This window comes from Salarias fasciatus, chromosome 5 (assembly GCF_902148845.1).
Source record: "Salarias fasciatus chromosome 5, fSalaFa1.1, whole genome shotgun sequence".
Classification (NCBI taxonomy): domain Eukaryota; kingdom Metazoa; phylum Chordata; class Actinopteri; order Blenniiformes; family Blenniidae; genus Salarias; species Salarias fasciatus.
The window spans coordinates 653,437-675,543 of NC_043749.1; the positions used below are offsets into that span (position 1 = coordinate 653,437).

The following is a 22,107-nucleotide window of genomic DNA, read 5'->3' on the forward strand; positions in this document are numbered from 1 at the left end:
GGAATCGGATCTGCACTCTTTCACTTTCCATCTCACTGTCTTCCCGTGTTCATGTTTATGTATATTTATTTGTGGCCTTCTTTCTTTCTCTGTTTCTCTCTCTCTCTTTCACACAGACACACACACGAACACACACACACACACACACACACACTCGAAAGAAGCAACACCAGCCATTTTTGACACAGCATATATTCAGTATTAACATACATTCATAGGCAGTATAGTCTTCTTCAGTGTATAAGTCTTTACAGATCTACAGTATGCCTCTAGTATGATAGACGTTATTATAGGGAAGCTCGGCTCTACTGATGGTGGTACAAGATGACAGCACAGTCCAGACAGTGGCATGGGAAACTGTGTGTGTGTGTGTGTGTGTGTGTGTGTGTGTGTGTGTGTGTGTGTGTGTGTGTGTGTGTGTGTGTTGGAGTAAGGCAGGGTGGGAAGCTGTATCGGTCGGCGGGGCGAGGGTTGTATGTGCGCTTGGAGAGAAAGTGCTTCAGTCATCATGCATGATGAACATGCTCAGCAACCCTCTGGCAGACCCCTATGTGTGTGTGTGTGTGTGTGTGTGTGTGTGTGTTTGCGTTGCGTGCATGCCGCTGTGTGTACACTCTTGTTTGCATTAAGCCAGCTAGCACTTGGCACATGGCAGCATGCAGCATCAGAGGGAGGAAGAGGAGGAGGAGGAAGGTCTAGATCAACGTCAGCATCAGGAGCCGTTTGCAGAACGAGGAGAATCATCAGTACAGCTCAATATTGCAATGTTGTGCATGTTTAACATTACTTCTATGTATCATCATATGAATTATGAACCCAGAAAGCATCTGTCGTCGGGATGCAGATGTACCGACACCAGCAGAAAGGATGAAGCCGTGTGACACTCTCCCGTACTCGGTGCAGTATGGGACTCTGGTATCAGTATCGGTGCATCTTGACTAAACTACAGCAGCTTGTCTGTTGGACTGGATCACTAAGGTCTTCTTTTTTTCTCCCTCGTGAATTAAAGATCCTTGAATGGTCGTGATTTGCTCTCTGTTCACTACTCTTGCTTTTTGTTGAACGTCTGATCCTGATTGCTGCGCTGTGGAAACATTACACTGGACTTTTCAGATGCCCTATTTGAATTATCTTTCCCCTTGATGAAGAAATCCTAAAACTATTCATTTTTTTCTCAAATTTGAGGTCAAAATATCCACGAACTGTTTGGTTTATCAAAACCACCAACAGATGCGACGAGAGAGAAATGAACAGTTTGGCTCTCTTTATCTGACAGTGGTCATGATGTTATGACTGCTCCATATATTTTTTTTTGGTCGCATTGGGACTAAACTTTGTTTTCTAGCTGAAAGCAGCAGAAACCTACAAATGTGTTGTTTTCTTGAATGAAAAGCTTTTAAATTACAATACATCACAATATTGTGTGTATTTGATGGTGATGTGAGGCTTTCAGTGATTCCCACCCTGACCTTCGACCTCAGACGTGTGGTTTCCTGTTGCATGCAGCAGCCGTGGCTGAGTCCGGGCGCCTGCTGTGGAGCAGTGTTTTGCTGGGTCTGGTGCCCGTCACCTGCCAGAGCCACGGGCCCAAAGAACAGACAGGAAGGAGCTGGCAGTGGCTTTCAACTTTGTCCGTCATCGTCATCTTCATCATCATCATCGGTGATGGTGAGCGTGAGTGAAGCAGCATCAAGGCATCGTGGGGGGGGGGGGGGGGCGGGGGGTGAAGATCTCCAACGTCAGCTCAATGCAGCCATGTCCAATCAAATCGCAGAACAGTCCGTCCGCGACTCGCCGCAGTCTGCCGTTTGCCTTCTGACGACTCGCCGTCGCCTCTCTGAGTCCACGAAGCAGCAGCAAGAACCGGAGGCAAACGACCCTCCAGCTCACCCCACCGCCAACCCCTCCGGCCAGCCAGTCTGCCCCCCGTGACATCTGCTCGAGTGTCCTCTCCTTCTGCGTCAAACCCCTCAGTCTCAGCAAATAAGTTAAACTTTACAAAAATAAGAAGCATCAATGACAAACCCGGTATGAGCGCGAGGGTGGGAGACAGGAAAGACGCTCTCTACTAGAGAAGAAACAAACGGTGGCTTCACAGGAAATCCCATGCCTAATGTATTGATGAGTTGGCATAACACGGACAGGATGACCTTTGACCTCTCAGTCTGTCGGAGGGCGGGGCGGTACCGAGCAGGAGGAGAGGGCGCCGGCGGGAGTCCTCCCCGCTCTCTCCTGCCTCTGACGGAGTAGGACTGTGGGGCGTTTGATTCGTTCATCAGCGGCGCCCTCCGTGCCGCCGCCGCCATCACCGGCACGTGTGGACCTCCACCATTTTGCGGCACTGTTTGCACTTGACGTAGCAGCACCAGTGGAACTTGCAGCTGCACCTGTCCACCACCTCCACCTCCTGCGTCTGGAAGCCGCGGCCGCAGCACATCAGCTCGCAGCCGTCGATGGCCTTCGAGGTCCTGTTGCACTGCCGGCCCACCGTGCCCAGCATGCCCGGCGTGCGCGGGTCGTGGTCGCAGAAGTCCGGACTGGGGTCCAGGTAGACCAGGTCTTCATCCGTGTGGGGCTTGAACTGGGAGTTGCGGGGCACCAGGATTTTGGTGGTGCCCACCTTGCGCTGCTCCACCTCGGTGGCGCCGTCGAACTTCTCCTTGATGACGTTGCCGACTTTGCGGAAGGGCGGCATGGCCTTCCAGCAGGTCTTCACCTCGCAGGAGCCCGACACGCCGTGGCATTTACACTCCACGCGCATGTGGGACAGGATGGCCTGCAGGGACGAACTCTGATCAGCAGGCAGAAAATCACAAGCAGTCCCTGTTTCACCCAATCTCTCCTGAACATCTCAAGGCTTCATCTGGACTTCAATTCAACACGGACCCTCCTCCAAGAGATATCCATCTTGACTGGACTTAAAACAACAAGGTTTGACTTGGACTTTTCTTATAAACCGCCTGTTTGACTCTTATGTAATGCTTTCAGATTTGACCTTTACTTTCTCTCATTAGACCTGACCTCAGCTAATCCTGAAATAAATTGTCCTCCAGTCCGTCTTGGGCCTGCCTCTCGTAGACTGTGGGTTGACGGTTTCTTGGCTTGACTGACATGAGATGTGACTCACACTTGTCTCTTGGTTCTGACTTGTTATGGATTTCTTGAAATCACTTCAATTGTTTCTGCAAGTCTTAAATCTCGACTGAGATCTTGTCTTGTTTTGCCTCTTTGGCGTATATAATTAAAGGTTTGACTCTTCTATGAAGTTCAAACACTAATTACCAAAGCTCGAACAGAAAACCCAACATGGACTTAACCAGGATGATTTCAGACTGGACTGGATTCGAGCTGCGTCTGTCTTCAGTCATCCACACTTGTGGTCACTTTCCTGTTCCTTGTTCCTCGAAGGCTCAACCGTTCAGTGTTCAGTACTTAGTGGTAATATGCTGAAAGATTTCCCAACTCAACCATCATTGAGAGCCTGGTCTTCTCCCTGGGGAAGCAAACTGCAGTCGATGCAGTATTCAAGTTTGCTGGTTCAGACTGGGCAAGTTGAAAAGTTTATGCTAGCAGCACTGTTGTCGCCTCGGCTAGAATCGACTCGATTGCGTCTGGAGAGCGGTGCCTTACCTTTCTACCCGCCTCGTTGTTGTGCAGGTTCATGAGAGCCCGGCTGGACGACTGGCCTTTACTTCTCTCCCGCACATCCACAAAGGACTGGGAGAAGGCCACTCCGTAGGCGATGTTGTCGCTGCAGCCGGACCAGTGGTACCCTGAACCCAGACGTTTGGAGACATCACGTAAACCTTCAGAACCGCCGAGACACGATTCTACTGTCTGACGTTACAAGATTTTACAATATTCTTCTTCTTTTGCCTGAACTGGGTCTGCCGGCCCCTGCATTTTCTCCTGTTGTGTGTATGTGTGTGTGTGTGTGTGTGTGTGTGTGTGTGTGTGTGTGTGCGTGCAGTGTGAGACCTACCCTCTGGACTGACTCCATGCACATTGTGGTCGCAGCCACATTTTTCCAGCTCTCCGCTGCTGCAGGCCCTCGTGACCGCAAACGCCACACTGGCTGCTGAGATGGCGTACACAAAGGCCGCCTCGCGAGTGCCTGACACACACAATCACAGGCGTACAGTGTCACATTGTTTGGCCGTGCAAATGAAAAGCCAGTGTGTGTGCACAATGTTTCCCTATGGAAACTGTCTGAAAGTGTCCCGGCACAGCGTACTGCTCGGCGTCTCTCTTCAGTCCTTACCCTGGGTGACCACTTTGCCGAACACAGGCATGGACTCCAGCGTGGAGCAGTTCCACCGGCGGTTGCGAAACTGGAACTGACACTCGTCTATCGCCAGCTGAGCTCCACGACGCACGGCGTCCATCACCTCCACGCTGCGCTTACAGATCTGGACCTGGACAGTCGGGGAGCGGAGGGGAACACAGGCCTTGAGGTGGATTTCTACGGGACTCAACGACTGGAGGCCGATTTAAAGAACGTCTGCCTGGTTTTCTAACGCCGACTCATGACAGCTGAGGGTTAGGGTGATACAATAGGGCGGTTGGAAGAGTGGCTTACCTGTCGCTGGATGAGTCCTCGTAACCTCTCGCACGTCTCCTCATCCCGGATGCTCCCTACTGACGACAGCTTGGCCAGGTATCTGCAAGCAGAGAGCACAGCGCGGCGAGGCGTGAGCGTCGCTTCAGTCTGGATGGGAAACATGGGAACATGAAGTCATGCTGCTCCATCGGGTTTGAACCTGCACCAGTTTGTGCACCAATCATAAAGTGGCAAGTTCGATCGCCCTTCTGTCCACATGTCAAAGTGTCCTTGACCAAGACTCTGAGCCCTAAACCTGCATGGCAGCTGCCTCATAGTGTGTGAATGTGACGAACATCATGAGGTGCTTTACTGGCTGGTGAGTTAGATTAAAAATACCGCTATGTTTCAGCCATTATCTGACTCAAAACACCACCTAGTGGGAAAAACTGGAACAGCAAAACTAAGCAGGCTGAGGAAAAGTTTCTGCTCTTTTATTACCGCCGCTTTGTGTCAGTCAGCTGATTATTTCAGGTTATACTGATACTGACATCAAACTAAAATATTCCCCTTTGAGTCTTCAAGCCTCCAGTATCGTTTATCTCCCAGACTAACGTCTTGGGACTTAAACATACACCTTCTTCCTCTCATGAGTTTGCAGACATCATAAAGCTCCAGACAGGATTTGGATTAGCGTCACTGAGAAGCCGAACGCAGCGCCGTCCTTCCTCCTCTGACGAGGTGGGAATGTTCAGGATGAACATCTGCTCGTGACGACGTTGAGAGGAGAAGTGGCTTATCGCTCGTCCCACCTCCAGGCCAGACAGGTCAGGGAGACACACACACACACACACACACACACACACACACACACACACACACACACACACACACACACACACACACACACACACACACACGCCGTGAGAGCCGAGGATGTGTGAGAAACTGGCATCAGACCCAAGCACTTCCACCTCAGGGTCATCTCTCCAGTGCCAGCTGCACCTCACAGAAATAGTACTGTCTGCACTCCAAGTGTCTTCAGACGTCACGAAGAAACAGACGTTGAGTCTGAAGGTTTGAGTTTTGCCAAAACAAAAGCTGTGATCATTCCTAACGGACAGTAAAGTCCCGCTGACGGCGCGTAACAGATCCTAGGTGTTTTTTTAAACATTTACACAAAAAGTCTTGAAAACACGTTGAAAAGAGTTTGGAAAGTCTGATATTTTACTTACGGAGATTTTTTTTCTCATTTTTAAGCAGATTATGGCCCCATTCACGACATTTTTTCAACTAAAAATGCAAAACCTTGGCTGAGGTTTGAGGCTAGAGGAGTTGGAACGATTTGAAAACTACTTCTCTTTGAAAATAAGGCAAAACACAACTTTTCTGAAATGCTGCAACTTTACATTCAAAGCATGACCGTAGTAAATAACTCTTCTGAACAGTGGAGGAACGAGAACATCGGTGTTCTCCTCCAGTGTCATGACTGCCAGTCCAGGTTCTCCTGATCCTGCTCCTGGTCCCAGTCCAGGTTCTCCTGGACTTGGTAGTTTTTGAGTTGACAGTCACCGTAATGACAATCCACGCTGGTGGTCTGGACATACCAATGTCCATGTATCTAGTCCCCAACGCTCTGATTCAGGAGACGTTCTGTAGACCCAGACTCAGAGGAGACTTTCTGCTGTTCGGTTTGGGGTTAAAGGACAGACGGAGAGCAAGGAGGGATTCAAACCATGGTTCTCGAAGGGGGGTAGGGATTTTCCATTCAATTTACTAGAAATAAATCCACTTGGTGGATCTTTTTATTGCAGACAGCTTTCACTGTTTCTCCTTCTCAGCTGTCTTTTATTGCGATACACAGCAGTACTTAATTTTTATTCACCTAATTTCAAACTAGTTCTCCTGTTTTACTATGCTGAGATTTATTCTGTGTATATGCTGTGGAAAAAGTTGAAATTTTTGAAAAAAGAAACCTTAATAAGGGAAAATTCCAGCAGAATTAACTTTTAGACTTTTATTCTGGACGAGCAGACATGTATTTCCTTAAGGTTTCTCAAGCTTGTTTTATGAGTCTCGGGTTATGAGTTCCCAAGACCACACATACCTCCGCAAAGCCCCGTTTGCCCATCTCAATCAAGCCGTGGCACACAACCAGACTGCAGAGAGGCCTGCCGTCAGGCTGCTGGCGGAGGCTTCAGACACACACCAACAGCGTTAGCCGTGTTTCTCAGCAGCTGCCGGTCCGTACCGGGGAAAACAGCCTGGCGGCGCTCTGACTGTTGATCTCATTTCGTGTGAACGGCAGCTCCTTCCACTCGGTGTGTTCGGTTCAAACGGCTCCTCCTCTGTCTCACCCTCTCATGGTGACCTCTCCACACGGCAGATAACTTCTCCTCCTCCTCATCCGGTTCCTCTTTGATGGGCCTTTCCAGCTCTTCCCATCCAGACAGTGTCAATATTAAACACTCATCGCTGTGATAAAGCTGTTATCCGCCGCTACGGCTCTTCTCCGACACGTGATCAAATCTGTGTTGCCAACCCAACTTCTCTGAAAAAAGGGCCGTGGTGTAAATGGGATGTCAGACTGCAGGACATGCTGTACATGACCCTTCTTTCTCCAAAAAGACACATTTTCACTGTGAAACACCAAAATCATGCACTTTTTCTGTCGTCAGTGTGACCCGGCTTCGATGTGCCTCATATGGATTAAAACCACTTCACTCACAAGCCAACAAACTAAAAACACATCAAATAAATGTCTTTAAAAATCTGATGCGAGGCTGTAAAGTCTTGAACTGATTCCCTCTAACGCTTTGGCGCAAGTCTGAATATTTATCTCTGATGATCGTTGGACTTCCAGGGTTTTGTAGATAGAAGGTATTTTTAGCTACTCTGGGCTTCTTAGAGTGACTGAGCACGAGTTCCTACACAAAACTGCAGGAATCCCAAAAGAAGGTCCTGAGATGTTCAACGGACTGATTTGGCCAAGTATGGTTGGAGCAGGAAACTGTTATTGCTTCATAATCCCACTTTTATTTCTCCTTCTAACAGCTGAAGCCGTTACTGCTTCCACAAACAAACAGTGTGGTCAGAACCGTCAGTCAGCCCCGCAAGACGAGGGCTTGATTCAATTCTGCGATGTTTGGTGAAGTTTTCTGCAGCAGATGTAAGCTCTGGAGGAGAGGCCTGGACCTTATTTCTCTCCTCTGATTCTGCAGGTCCGGCTTGGACCGGGTCCAGGTCCCGCTCCGGGTCTCTGCGCTGCAGCGTTTCATCAAAGCCATGTGCTGCGTTTGATCCCCGACTCCCCCTTTGTTCTCCAGCGGAGCCTCGGGTTCTGTTCAGGCTGTGGCGTCCAGCTGGGAGAACGGCGACCACGAGGCAGGGCTGACCAGGGAGGACTCAAAGACACAGAGACACAGAGACTCAAAGATACAAAGCCATAGAGACAAAAAGACAGAGATACTGAGAATCAAAGATACAGAGATATGTAGATACAGAGACATGAAGATACAAAGATCCAGATACACGAAGATATAGCGACACAAAGATACTGAGACAGACATATAGAGACACAAAGACTCAAAGACTTGAAGATATAGAGACAGAAAGACACAAAGATACAGAGACACCAAGAACTGGAACACACAGCAGATAAAGTGAGGCAGCCCTCCCACACACCCGCTCAAGGCCTGCACTCCACTGTTCCCACAATGCACACACACACACACACACACACACACACACACACACACACACACACACACACACACACACACTATTGCATAAAATCTACCTCTGCACCCGGTTTTGGATCACTTGTAGGAAACATTTTTACTTTCTTTCACACTTATTTTCTAAGATGTTGTTTGAAGTGTGTTAAATTTCAAGGTCACACAAAAATATTCCACTTCTGGATTTCATGTATTTTGAGGGATTAAGTCAGAATTACACTTCGCAATCTTGTACATGAAAGCCTATAGAAATGTGGAGCAAAATTGGAGCATTTCAATAAATTAATCTGGATTTAGAAAAGATCAATAACTTAAAATCAATATGGAAGATGATCTGACTCAAAGACTAAAGACTGGATTTAACTATAAAGATATATAATGTATAATATATAAAACCATCTCAATGTTATTATAGAGCGCTCATATAAAAGTCATGGGGAGCCAGTTGAAGAAATGTTTGATGCTGAGATTGAGCCTTAAAGGGACGGTGCACTGAAATACATCCTCAAACTTCTTATATTTCCAGATAAATGATCTGTGATCTGGAGGGTTGGCCGATGCTCGAGCTGTGGCTTCGTGTACTGAAACCAGGTCACACAGGCACACTTTGAGTTCTGGACATTGACTTCCATTATTTTCCTCACTTTTCCTCAATCTGATCCAAAAACATGATTCACCAGTGTTTTTGAAGGTCTGATCCTACAAATGTTGAGCGTTCTCAGGTTATCAGCCCCACCAAGAGAATAAAAACACCCCCCGGTCTGTGGTGGTAGCGTGTCTAAATCCGCGGGTCCTAAGCCCGCTGGAGCCAGCCGTGTTGTGAAGACTGGGATGTGTAATGCAACACAAACACACTGTAGTCTGCAGACGCATCCCGGTCCAGGTGGAACCCCCCCATGCCTCCCATTTCCTGCCCCCCTCACAGAGAAAACACAGCAAGAGACGACAGATACAGTGGAAACTCACCGAGAGGTCACTTTCAGACATTATCAGTCCACATCTGCTGGAGAAGTGCACATAAAAGCACAGATCTCATTAAAAAACTGTATTAAAGGTGGAAAACTGATCTCATCAAATCTTTGTTTTCCAATCAATTTCCAGAAATTATTACAGTATTTATCTCATAGTTTCTGAGGAGAAACTGATTATTCGATCATCAGAACAATGATAAGGTGTAAGAACGGTTCTGCGTTCAGTCAACATCGAAGTGGAGAGAATTAAAAAGACAGAAATGCTCGGCTCACGTGTTTGGTTCTCCATCTCCAAACACCTTGATCAATTCATTTTCTTCTCTAATCCAGACATAAGCTCAGATTTAACGGCTGACATAGAAGAAAACGACACACAGCTCTTTCGAACGGAGAGCTGACGGTTACTGAACGCTGATAATTCACTGCAGCTACAGGCTAATGTGGCTAATGCTAATGTTACTCAAACGTTGGATATGTTCCAGAGAATTGACTTCATTTCAGGACTAATGAGGGAATTTCTTAGTAAAAGACAGTTTGGTGAAGAGAGAAGCTCAGACGTCTCTGTAGGTTCAGATCTTCTGGACCTGAAGGACGAGTGTGAAACCGTAGGAGGACTATTGACTGCCATGAAGTCTAATTTACGCTCCATTCACCAACGGCCTTGGTGATTAATGTAAACTACGGCATCGACCGTGTGTGTAGGACCTTCTGCAACCTTCATGGCCCAAAGAGCCATTATTGTTTCCACCAAGTCAAGTTGTTCTGGAGCAGTAAAGCACATTTACCCTTTAAAATGAGGCTAATACAGCTCAGGAATTTCAGAAATTCGGAAATATTTTTATTTTTATTTACAGTTTTGATGCATAAACAACAACAATATCTTATGATGCATTTATGAAGTTTAAACTGAAGTTCAGAATAGAATTTTTCTACATTTAACCTATTTTTGTACCTGATTCCAACTGTTTCGCTCCTCTTTTAAAGCTTTTTCATCAGCTGTTTTAACCATTTTACCGCTTCTTAACCAGCTCCACGTGCTTTTTTAATACCACAATGAATTTTCTACTTTTAGGAATTCTAGACATTTCAGTTTTTTCCCCCCATTACCTGTGATTTGCTATTTAGCTCAACTTTACTTGTGTTTTTGAGCCGTCTCAGTCTGAGCTGAAAGCTTCAATAAGTTTGTCGGACAGCGGCGGCTGGGCGGAGGAGCACCGACAGCAGGAAGACCTGGTGACAGTCTCCCCCCCCCCACCTCCGTCCTCTCTCATGTGTATTTATGTGAAAATACCCGCTGTTTGCCTTTCCAGCGCTGAGCACACAGCGACAGGTAAATATAGCTCGGATGGGAAACGCACCGAGCCGAGGGGCGAGACAGCAGTCTTTTGCTGGACAGGGACGAGCGTGAAGGTCTGCAGAGACCCGGCGGGAGGCCGGGGGTCCAGACCTGATCGCATCTCACTGCTGCCGGGAGGAAACATGCAGCTTCAGCAGCTGGAGGAGAGCAGTGACCTGAGCTCACCCTCCGTGTCTCCCCGCCCCCGGCCTGTAGAGGGCACTGTTCTCCCAGTCCTCCCACTGAACGCCTCGCACCTCCTCCAGACGTCTGGACCTTATTGAGGCACATGTGGAGCGCATGCACGGTCCAGCTGCTCTCCGCAGACACGTCTGTGTCCTTTTTAAGCCGCTAACATCCGGCTTCATCACGAATCAAGGGGAACGATGGCTTCCAGAGACCCTCAGCATGTTTGGGGCGGGATAAGTTGCTGAATGTTGTGTTTACTGAGGATTTTGATTAAATTTCTTTGTGTTTTTTTCGCTCTAACAGCAGCAGCATGCACCGATTGAAGGAGAGAGAGTCTGATGAGGGTTGAGGGGTTTCTGAAAACTGAACGGCTGGGGAGAAAAGAGCATAGAGACACAGTGACAGCATCCTGTGTATGGATGGGTTTTCTCTGGTTTGTACAGTTGTCTAAGACAACCCAACGACATGAGGCGGCTGTGTTGCGTTCATGATGTTTGGGGTCTGTTTGACCTGGGAACAGGTGTCTGAGGCCTTCTGGGAAACCTCGGGCCGTTCCAAGTCTGTTTTATTCAATGAGGAAAACATGAAACTTTTGGCATGGATTGTTTAAATAGCATGCGTTGGATTTTTTTTCAGTGGAATCCATAAAAGACATGAAAATCCTGAATCAGCTGTTCCGGCAGGTGGGAGTCCTCCGGAGGTGCAGCCGCTGCGTTCAGACCGAACACTGGCGCTAATCATGACTGGCTTCTGGTATTCTGTCATAACGGCGGCCTTGTGAGTCGAAAATAAACCCAGCGTAGAGATGGAACCTTCTGTGGAAAGAATGGAAGATAAGAGCGAAGGGAGGATGTGAGAAAATGGAACCAAGCTGAGAGGGAACCGCCGGGGGGCGGAGTCAGACGAGCAGGAGGGAGGCGGCGGAGCGATAAGAGGTCGGAGCGCTGAAACAATCCGACCAGTTCAATTAACGCCGCAGCAGCTCGTCCTGCAGCTGCACCGGTCCGTGTGTGTGTGTGTGTGTGTGTGTGTGTGTGTGTGTGTGTGTGTGTGTGTGTGTGTGTATTTATGTGCTTCTGGCTCCACCAGAGCTCATTTCCCCCTAAAAATAACACACTGTGCCAACACCACAACCTGAACACACACACACACACACACACACACACACACACACACACACACACACACACACACACACACACACACACACACACACACACACACATTTCACACATATTTGGGAAAAGAGGCAGTAAAAGCCATGAAATTAACCTCCTGCCTGGTGTTCGTGCCGTTAGTGCCCAACAGGCTAGCAGCCAATTAGTGTGTGTGTGTGTGTGTGTGTGTGTGTGTGTGTGTGTGTGTGTGTGTGTGTGTGTTCAGACTGGCAGCACTCGGGGAAACAATAGCTGCGAACAGCTGATCGTGTCTAAAAGCAGGACCTGGCGGTGGCCGGTTCCTGTCGTGTACCTGAGGCGCAGTGGTTCAGAGGCGGAGCACCGCGGCATCGAACACGGCTGCGCGCTGACATGTCAGGAAACACGTCACCCTGCAGGAGGCACGGTCAGATGTCAAGACAGGGTACCAGCCGTACCCAAAGTCCAGAAGATCTGGATCCACTTAAAAATAAAAACTATGATAATAATAACAAAAAGGTTAAATCCACAGTAAAATCCACACTGTGATCAAAATGTGAGACTGAGGCTGACGTGAAGAAGAGAAACCTCAGTAATGAATGATAAACGGGCTCTGATGGACTAATCCTGATGATTCTGTCAGACTTATAGATAACGATTACTGATAATCTCATTGAGAATTTCAGGATGTACTGGTGTTTTCTGCACTTAAACTTATAAAACGTCGTCATTTTCAGGCTGTCCCGCCTCCGCGCTCCTCTTCCAGCGCAGCCGAGGCTGAATTTCAACTCTTTCAGTTTGAAACCAACTCATGGACGCCAACCAGGGCGCAGAGGGTGGTTTGACGTTGTTTCTCTTCCACGCCGTCGCTTTGTTCGCCAGTAAAAGAAGAGAATATTGCCGGCTGGGAATGACTCGTACGTCCAGATGTTTGTATTTTGGCGACGGGGAGATAAGCCTCCCGGTTCATGTGCTGGCAGGCAGGTTGGGACACGCACCATTTAGCGCTCCTCCTCACTGTTTACACAGTTCACACACGTGTGTGTAACCTCTGTGTCGCACGCATAAAGAGCTCCCTGTGAGCCAGAAACAGATTTCAGCTCACGACTGTCTGCCTCAAGGTCATCAAAAGCCAGCAGAGACAAATACCATTAGCTCTAAAGAAGCAGGTCTGAGAAAAACTCCCCGAGAGGCAACTACCGAATCATGAATCATTAAGTTTCAGGGTTAGATATGAGCTTCAAAGTTTGTTCTTTCAATAATAATGATATTTTTTCTGCATCAACTGGAATTTGATTTCTTTTATAAAACAATAAATCTTGAAATCTTGATGGATTTTTGAAAGTTAAGGAGAAAAGTGGGTTAATTTCAGGACATATTAGCAGATTAAGGATTTTTTTTTGATTAAAAAAAAAAGGAAATGTTGGTCGTTGATGCTGCCACATCCAACATTCAGTGGAACGCCACCTGATTCAGTGGAACGCCACCTGATTCAGTGGAACGCCACCTGATTCAGTGGAACGCCACCTGATTCAGTGGAACGCCACTGCCTGCAAGATTTAAAGTCTGGAGAAGCTGAAGGAAGCTCAGGTGACTTGGTGAAAGATCCCAGGCTGGAGGGATCAAACTGTCATCCTGAGTGGGCTGAACTGGTCAAATAGAGCCATAATAACCTTTAAAGTTGTTCTTTGTTGTTGATTAGAGCAGTTTGACTGTTTATGCAACTTCAAAATAAACCAGTTCATACCATGTGTCACCACTAGATGTCACTGACTGACAGCAGAAAGTTGCTACAGCAGCACAGAGAAACCTCCAATCAATCGTTTGACTGAAATATGTCTCCAAAAAGAAGAAGCTCTACAGCAGAAATGAAGCTGAAAAAAGCGGGAAGCTGTTTCTGTGATGAAGGAAACAACGAAAGATAAAAAGCGGGGCGCCCGGAGCTCGGGAAGACGCTCACAGACGGTTCAGGAACAGCAGCTGCTGGACCGAGATTATCAACAGCTACATCTGGACTCGGAGAAATAAATGTTCCTAAACGAGACTCGTTTTTCCAAACAAATGCAACGGCAGGTTTATACTGACCCTTACATCCACCCTGCTTGTTGAAAAACCCCAAAATAACTTCCTCATGCTCAACAGAACTTACAATGAATAACATTTCAAATTCTGACACAATATTTTAGGACAATATTAAAGAAATCTGTCATGTTTGGGTGTTTTAGTTGAAGTCTCGTTCCTGGGTCTGTGGAATCAGCCGACACACCTGGCAGAGGAGCATGCAGTGGGCGTTTCGGTCTAAAGGCCTCCGGGGGACCGTGGAGTCTCCTCAAACCGTCCCCCGGTCCCCGGTGAGCCGGTCCCCCGGCCATCTGTCGGCCCCCGTGGTTCCTCGCCTGCCGAGCGGCTCCCAGCGCCGCCGCCACCGCCGCGCGATAATTGAGCACAGCGTGGTGACAGCAGGGCTGGAAATAACATGCCGCGGCTTCACCGCGCTCGTGTGCGAGCGTGCACGTGGGACGGGCCGGACGCCAAGGTCTCGGCTTTCTCTGATTACCCATCAGCTGCCATCTCTTTAGCACCTCACCATGGCTGTCCTGGACATGAGCACTGCACACACACACACACACACACACACACACACACACACACACACACACACACACACACACACACACACACACACACACACACACACACACACACACACACACACACAGAAACCCAGAGGAGACTCTCTGCTTCCAACCCAAAGCGCTGTTCGGCAGCTATCTGAGAAATCTGGAGCGACTGATTGAGCCGGCCGGCGCCAAAACGCCAGCGGGGGGTGGACTCGGCGCTGTGGACGGATTCCTGACTTCTCATCGTAACCGTTTATTTCTGAGAGCAAATCAAGAGGAAAGGGAATTAAATAAAGAATGACATTCATATATTTCATTAAAGTTAATGCCATTTGATGCAAACTGAATGATGGTATTAAAACCTGTTTGTAAAAACAGTTTTGCGACTTTTTAAAGATAGCAGAAATATAAAAGTGTCACAATTTTTTAAGAAAAGTTATATGAGTTCTGAAAAACAGAAAGTGTAGAAAACTGACAAAAATCATGGATATTTCATTAATTTTACCTTTAAATAGGCTGCATTTTCTAAGAAAAGCTTCTTCACTCTTGCTGCCGTATCCTTTATTCTATACATACATATATATATATATATATATATATATATATATATATATATATATATATATATATATATATATATATATATATATATATATATATCTTCTGTCTTTTAACACAATGTGGTCTTACTGAAGAAGCTCCTCGTCCTTATTGTGACTTGAACTGTGTTTGCAATGTGATCAAACATCAGTAAATGCTGAATGGTGAATTGACTGACGGGAAACTGAGCTGAAACGGCTGCTTTTGTCCTTTTCTATATTATATACATCTATAGAAATCCTACAGAAATAGAAAGAAATCTCTAGGTTTGTCTATTCATACGTTCTGTCAGTGTGTCACAGTTCAGTGAAGAAATATGAAATATGGTCACTTTCCCAATGAAGGGTGAATCTGTGTGAGCGGGTCAAAACAAGACCAGGACTTAAAGGGGACGAGACAAGAGACCAAGATCAGAACAAACCAAGACCAAGAGGGGGACGAGGCTAAGACTTCAAGAGTCTCATTCCAAGTCGAGACCAAAGCAAGACCAAACCTTTTAAGGGGTTGGGACTGAGTCAAGACCAGGGTCAGAGCATCTGAAGACCTTGAGGGGCCAAAACAGAGTCAAGACCAAGAGGAAATGTAGTCCTGAGACGACAGTCTTGAGACAGGTCTTGAGTAGGACAGAGTGTGAACTACTGGACCAAACTGTCAGATCTCGGATCTCCACTCATATCTGGTCTGAACCCCTTCTCTCCTCTGGAACTTGTTTTGTGTCTAAAACCAGGACAGGTCCAGAGATTGAACGTATAAATATGGACTCAGAGTGAAAACGTAGGCAGAAGTGATTCATCCTCCAAAGAGCATCGGCGTGTTTTAATCTGGAGTCCATCCAATCAGGTCTCTTCCGTAAACATGATCACTGACACTCTAGTTTTGACTGTTAATTTGACTTGATTTTATTCATTTTTATTCGTGGTGCTGTAGTTTGGTGAAGCCTCTGCAGTCTGCTGGAGTTGATTCTGAAAGTTTTTTCACTGGAAGTTGAACATATCAACCACAGAGTTGTTCAACAGCAGAGCGATGGGTGAAGCCTCGTGGTGGTCTGGAGTTTGGAGCTGCAAGAGCTCCTGAACATGGGGTCAGGGTTCGAATCCCACTGAGGGTGTGGGTCACGGCCGGCTGCTGTGACCCTAGAAATGAGGAGCCAAAGCGTTGCAAACTGGAACCAGATTTCTGCAACCAAAGCTCCAACTCAGACAAAGAAAAATAGTTTTATCAACGGACTTTCCAATTCAAGCCACTAGGTGGCAGCATTTCAATCCACCTGCTGTCATTTCTTCAAGAGAGGGAGTTTTAAAAACATGCTACCACTGTTAGCACAAAGAAAACAAACCTGAGTATAGCGAGTGTTTCTGTTCGTACGTCAGTATTAATTCTACTATTCTCGTGTTGAGCAGCTCCTCTGTTTATGGGAGAACCTGTTCCGTTCTAGAAAGAACAGCACACACTGAAAAACATCCCGACTTTTAGCGCCACTCGCCAAACTTGGCACACCTCTGCTAATCTGTGCAGGAAGCTAGCGGGAGGCTGGGCGCTCCAGTCCGCTGGCTGAAACTGCCTTCACGGTGCGTTCCAGTCACTTCGGAGCGCCGGGGGTCGTTGTGGAGCAGAAGTACAAGGAAAAGCCTTTCACTATTGTTTTTATAGCTCTTCTAAGTCTATAAAACATTACAGAGGCTGGTGTGTGCAGCTCTGCACGGCGCTGCCTGTGGGCAGGAAGAAGTTCAGTTCACATTCGCTCTGATTTCTCCCGTTCAGCGTTTTGATCATCAGGACGGAGCGTTAGAATTAGTTTTTTCTAAGGAAGTGGTTAAATTCTTTCTCACAACCACAACGATTTGTAATTCCTCAACACAGATTCAGACTCTAAGCCTTAAAGCTGACGTTTGATGTGTGGCTGTTTTCACACCAGGAGAACCAAAAACATCCTCTTCCTCGGACGTCCATATGCAAATGAGGTGGGATGGCGCCACGATATGTCGCCGCGAGGCGTTTACACCTGCTCCAGGTGTCTTCAGGCGGAGCCCGTCGGCGTGTTTACCTCCTCGGGTTCAGCTGCCGAGGTGTAAATGGGGCAGCTGTGCTGTGCTGGGCATGTGCCAGTGTGCCGGGGCAAACGGTTACTTCCTGTACGGCTGTGGAGGGAGGGTGCCAGCGCCAACACTGAAGAAGAAAAAAGAAATGACCAGAAGGTGTGGAAGCGGGCGGTGCTGATGGACACACCACGGAGACGTCGGGCTGGAATCCCCGCTCGCCGACAGAACATTAATCATGGGATCTGGCGAACCGATCACACCCTGGCTGAACGCGGCAGGCCGAGGTAAACAAACACTGCGGTTCAGGCTGCGGTTCAGCGTGACGCCAGGAGCGCCGCCGCCGAGGGGCGGGTCCAACCCTTTAACGCTCACACATAGAGGACGTTCAGAGGAACAGAGCCGGACACAGAGACAGCTTCATCCTTCAGGCCGGCGGTTCTACGTACAGCTTTGTTACAGCGGAACACCTGAGGAGACGTTGAGCTCTCCAGGTTTCAGCTGTGAGCCAATCAGAAAGGAGACATGGCTCCTTCTCCTGGGAGCCAGTTGACTTTACACTGACCCCCGGTGTCTTCAGTGGAGTCTGTCCCACTGCAGCCTCTGCCGACTCTCTTAAAGACCATCGATCCATGTGGTCAGTGGAGCTTCATGTTGCTTTATTTCTATAAATTCGAACACATCATTTGCTGCAGAGTTTAAGGTTTTCTGATTCAGGCGGTATTTGCTAATTCTGACAGGGCAACGAGAGGTTTTGGAGTGAAAACGCATCGTGTCTGCATTTTCACTTCAGAAAAATTTTTCGATTACATGGAAATAGTTTATAAAAGAATGCCAGTTTATACGGAGACACTTCAGTGTGTCTGTATAAACAGTGAAGTTTGAATGTTGAGCCACTACGTTAGACGCTGCTGTTTGCAGAGAACAAGACCGTATGAACGCTCAACAATGTGAAACACTTTCATATGGACAGAACACCGAGCTGGATCGTTACTATGGTGACCGTCAACTCTAAAACCACCAGGACCAGGACAATCTGGACTTTAACCAGGACCAGGACCATGAGGATCTGGACTTTAACCAGGACCAGGACCATGAGGATCTGGACTAGGAGTCATGACACAGCCTTTAATAAAAGTTAGGTTTTCACCTGTTTTCACACAGTGGGAGTCGGAACGTTCCACTTTTTCAAAAGTCGTCAGCATCTCTGAGCACCGCTGTCGTATGAACAGGCCCACAAAACACTACGGAAATTTCCCGTTTTCACTTGAAACGCTGGCGTGTAAACGAGGCCTGAGTTAACTTCCTGTCTCACTGAGACGCCATAAAAACTGCTGAAAACGGAACAGGGAAAGGGAACAAATGTTCACATGAGATATTTATTAGTGGCAATACAAGAAAATTTAAAATGATTGCATTTGGATTTTAACTGACAGATATGTTGGTTAATTTCTGCATCGTATTTGTTTTCACTTCCAATCTAACCGCCTTCTGGAAGAAACTCTACAGGACGGAGGAGAATTCCAGTAACGAGGACTGAAGGCGGCTGCTTTACTGCCGGACGTTTTAATGCAGCCGTGATTTAAACCGGCAGTTTGTTCACAGCGTTACAGCATGTTGTGACACATTTAATCCCAAAACGGTGACATCCATCATAACAGCAACTCCTTTCCACTCGGCTTTGATTTCAGCCAATAAACAGAGTGAAGCGCTGTTGCACAAGAGGGGAAAACAACGGGCGCCGCCGGATCGACGGAACTTGACGAGCAGCCTTTCTCCGCGGCTTTGACAGCTGAAATTACGCCCGCTGCCGCGTTACGCTCTCCCCAAACCGCAGCGGCGGTGCGGACGCGTCCCTACCTGCCCTCGGCGACGAGGCTACCACACACACTCCGAGTGACAGCGACCGGGCTTATACAAGCTTTACCTCACACACACATCAAAAATCTCAAAACTCCCAGCTATGTCGGCTATTTCTGGCTCTGATCGTGATGTTTTTGCACTTGTCTTTCTTCCGGGGGACAGACTGCTTCTGACTGACTGTGGCACAGGAGTAATCTGACTGGCTGGAAGTAATCCTTCGAGTTCGACCGATACCAAACCGAGGCCACGAGGAAATGTGGCGTTTTCACTTGAGACGTCGTCGTATGGATTAGACTGTGTTAGTCGGAGGAAGATGCTCTAATTCCATAAAAGTAATCAGTGACTAGTCCAAATCCAGAGGCGTTACAGTGAGACATTAGTCCTCACAGTGGAAACGACACACAGCGTCCTCACAATAAGTCCTGACCATTGATTTAAGCCTCGCTTCGCTTCAGGAAAGTTTTGTGCTTGTTCTACAAATTGACGTCTGTTTTCATGGAAACAGCAGAAACACTGAAAACAGTGTATTTCTCATGTTTGACCACTAGTAGGTGCTGTTGTTTGGTTCTATAATGAAACAACTCACTCAGAGAACAACGACTTACAAACGTTAACAGTGGAGGAACACGGACAGACCAGCAAGCTGGATTATTGACGTCACTGTCAACTCTAAAACTACCAGGACCAGGACCAGGACCAGGACCAGGACCAGGAACAGGACCAGGACCAGGACCAGGAGGATCTGGACTGCGAGTCATGACATTCTGGAGGAAGACACTGTTCTTATCGTCCATCGACTGAACATGAGCAGAAAAAACTATGCACTGCAGCACGGTGTGTATTTTCACATAAACGCAGCCTGACACCTGAAGTTCAACAACTTACGTCCAGAATGAGACTTTAACACAAATCAAGAGACGGCCTTTTATTCAAACACCAAGTTTTCTCTATTCCATTAGATTTTGGCTCAGTTCTTTCTTCTTTTCGGTCACAGCTGGCTGCTCAGTAGCTGTAGAGGCTGAACGGTGACGGCTGGTTGTTTATTTACACTCCGAGTGTTTTCTGCTCGTCCTCTGACTCACTGAGGATCGACTGGTGTTTCCTGTCCACTGACAGCCGGTGTCTGTCTGACATCTGCGCCACAAATTAATGGTAAAACCCAGAAGTGCTAAACATAAGGCCCGGGGGCCAAACCGTGGAGCAGGAGGCTCCGAACCAGCAAGCAGATTGACTGAAATCAATGATTCTGACCGAGTCTTAAGAGTTAGCGGACAAAACACCACCGAGCTGAGACCTGCTGCCTGGTTCCTGTCAGACCGGCCTCAGAGCCGAGCCGTCAGGGGGACGACTGGACAAACACGCAGGATGAAACATTTCACTGTGCTTCGCAGCATTGACCTAAACATCTTGCTTATTATGGGATTGATCAGAAGTCTGGCGAGGAACGGCTCTTCCTCTGGGAGAACACGGTAGACCACCTCAGTCCATCAAAACATCCTGTCTGCGGTCCTGACGAGCGGTCTGACCTCTGACCTGGGTACAGTCCACAGCCAGAGGCCGGGCCGGCCTCAGACGGCGTGCTGCGGCGCGGCGGCCTGCCCGTACATGCCCGCTGCGCCGTGCCGTCACCACGCCTTCAGCCCCGAACGAACACGGCAGGCCCGGCCGGAGGACCCGGCTCTGAGGTCCTCAGAAGCCCTCCTGCAGGCCCCCCAGGGCTCAGAGCCCCCCCCCAACTGAAACGGTGAGCTGCCGGTCGCCTTGCTGAAGGCGACGCTGAGAAGAGGAATGACAGCAGCAGAAAGTGGAGCGGCGCCCGCCGAGGAATGCAGAAACCCACCTGACCGCCTCCCACAGAGGGCCGGCACACACACCACCGGGCACCGCGGAGCGCCGGGGCCGCCGGGGCCACCGGGGCCACCGGCACGCCAACATGGCTGCCCAGGACCCTTTAGCACGGTCCGGTGCTCACATCGTGTTCGAGTCGAGGCTTGCCTCTCAGCGATCCAGTGTTGGGAGAGGGGTGTCGGTGAGTTATTAAGAGAGTGTGTGAGATTAACAATTAACCCGAGAGAGGCCAGAGGATGAAGATGTGAGGATGAGGGGAGGGAGGGAGGGGGATTGGGGGGGAGGGGGGGGGGGGGGGGCAGCAGGTGAATTCAAGAAGAGAGAGAGAGAGAAAAAAGAGGAATTAGTGAATGGAGAGAACTTACAGCCAGTTACTCGCGTTGGCGGAGAGCAGCGCGCAGCAGAGCATCAGGACGCACCGCAGGACGGACTCCTCGCTCATCTCGAGAGGGGGGAGCGGGGGGAGGGCGACGCGAGGTGAAGTAATCCCGGGGTGCAGAGGTGCTGCCGGTCACGGGTCAGGTCCGGCGGAGGATGTTAATCCATCGTCCCGCATCCAGCGGCTCATCCACCGGAGGGGAGCCGCGCTGCTCCCGTCCCTCCCCCGGCAGGAGGGATGCTGGAGGGACGCTCTCCCGGGAGGCCGGGCGTCTCTGGGACAAGCCAAACGGTTTCAAAAAAAAAAGAAAGAAAAAAAAACTGAGGAAACAAGCGGCTTTTCTTCCTCTCAGGGGAAACTTGTTGAGCGCGTGGCGGGACGCACCGGGACGCACCGGGACGCTCCGCTCCTGTCAGCGCTCCGCACGCTCTCCAACTCTGGAGCGTCAACACGCACCGCTCCGCTCCCGCACCGCACCGCACGCCGGGGCTCCGCGCGTCTGACGGGGCGCAGCGCGTGTGCGCCGCTTTAGCTGAGGGGCGGCGCGAGGATACAGAGGTATGGCACCGAAATGGGAGTTTTTTTTTCTTTTCGGGGGATTGAAGGAGGGCGGGTTTAGTGTGCAGTGTGTGTGTGTGTGTGTGTGTGTGTGTGTGTGTGTGTGTGTGTGTGTGTGTGTGTGTGTGTGTGTATACAGACAGGACTGTGTGTGTGTTTTAGAGGTCTCCAGGGAGGATGCAATAGCACAGCCATTCACTAATGCCCTCCCCAGCCACCCCGCAATCCCGTCCAACACACACACACACACACACACGCGCGCGCGCGCGTCTTGGCAGCGCCTCTCGCTCTCG

General features: G+C 48.7%; 1 protein-coding gene across 2 annotated transcripts; it reads right to left on the minus strand.

Moving 5' to 3' along the window:
* Positions 1-176: 176 nt before the first annotated feature.
* Positions 177-21,510, minus strand: wnt4 (wingless-type MMTV integration site family, member 4). 2 transcript variants are annotated; one of them, XM_030092352.1, is made up of 6 exons: positions 21,243-21,510; positions 4,580-4,661; positions 4,262-4,415; positions 3,983-4,114; positions 3,631-3,773; positions 177-2,776 (listed from the first exon to the last, which is right to left on the minus strand). In XM_030092352.1, exons 1-6 carry the CDS (start codon positions 21,317-21,319, stop codon positions 2,306-2,308), a joined length of 1,059 nt encoding a protein of 352 aa, XP_029948212.1. In that variant the 5' UTR covers positions 21,320-21,510; the 3' UTR covers positions 177-2,305. The 2 variants fall into 2 exon arrangements, with proteins under 2 accessions (XP_029948212.1, XP_029948211.1); XM_030092351.1 differs by lacking the exon at positions 21,243-21,510 and adding an exon at positions 20,870-20,976.
* Positions 21,511-22,107: the final 597 nt, after the last annotated feature.

What these genes read in the sequence shown, in the direction of transcription:
- wnt4 (XM_030092351.1), bottom strand. Translation starts at nt 20,964, where the DNA reads ATGTTGGCGTGCCGGTGGCCCCGGTGGCCCCGGCGGCCCCGGCGCTCC. An exon ending in CGGCAAAGTGGTCACCCAGG is followed by an intron (nt 4,115 to 4,261) that starts GTAAGGACTGAA and finishes TGTGTGTGTCAG; the next exon opens with GCACTCGCGAGGCGGCCTTT. An exon ending in ACAACGAGGCGGGTAGAAAG is followed by an intron (nt 2,777 to 3,630) that starts GTAAGGCACCGC and finishes TCGTCCCTGCAG; the next exon opens with GCCATCCTGTCCCACATGCG.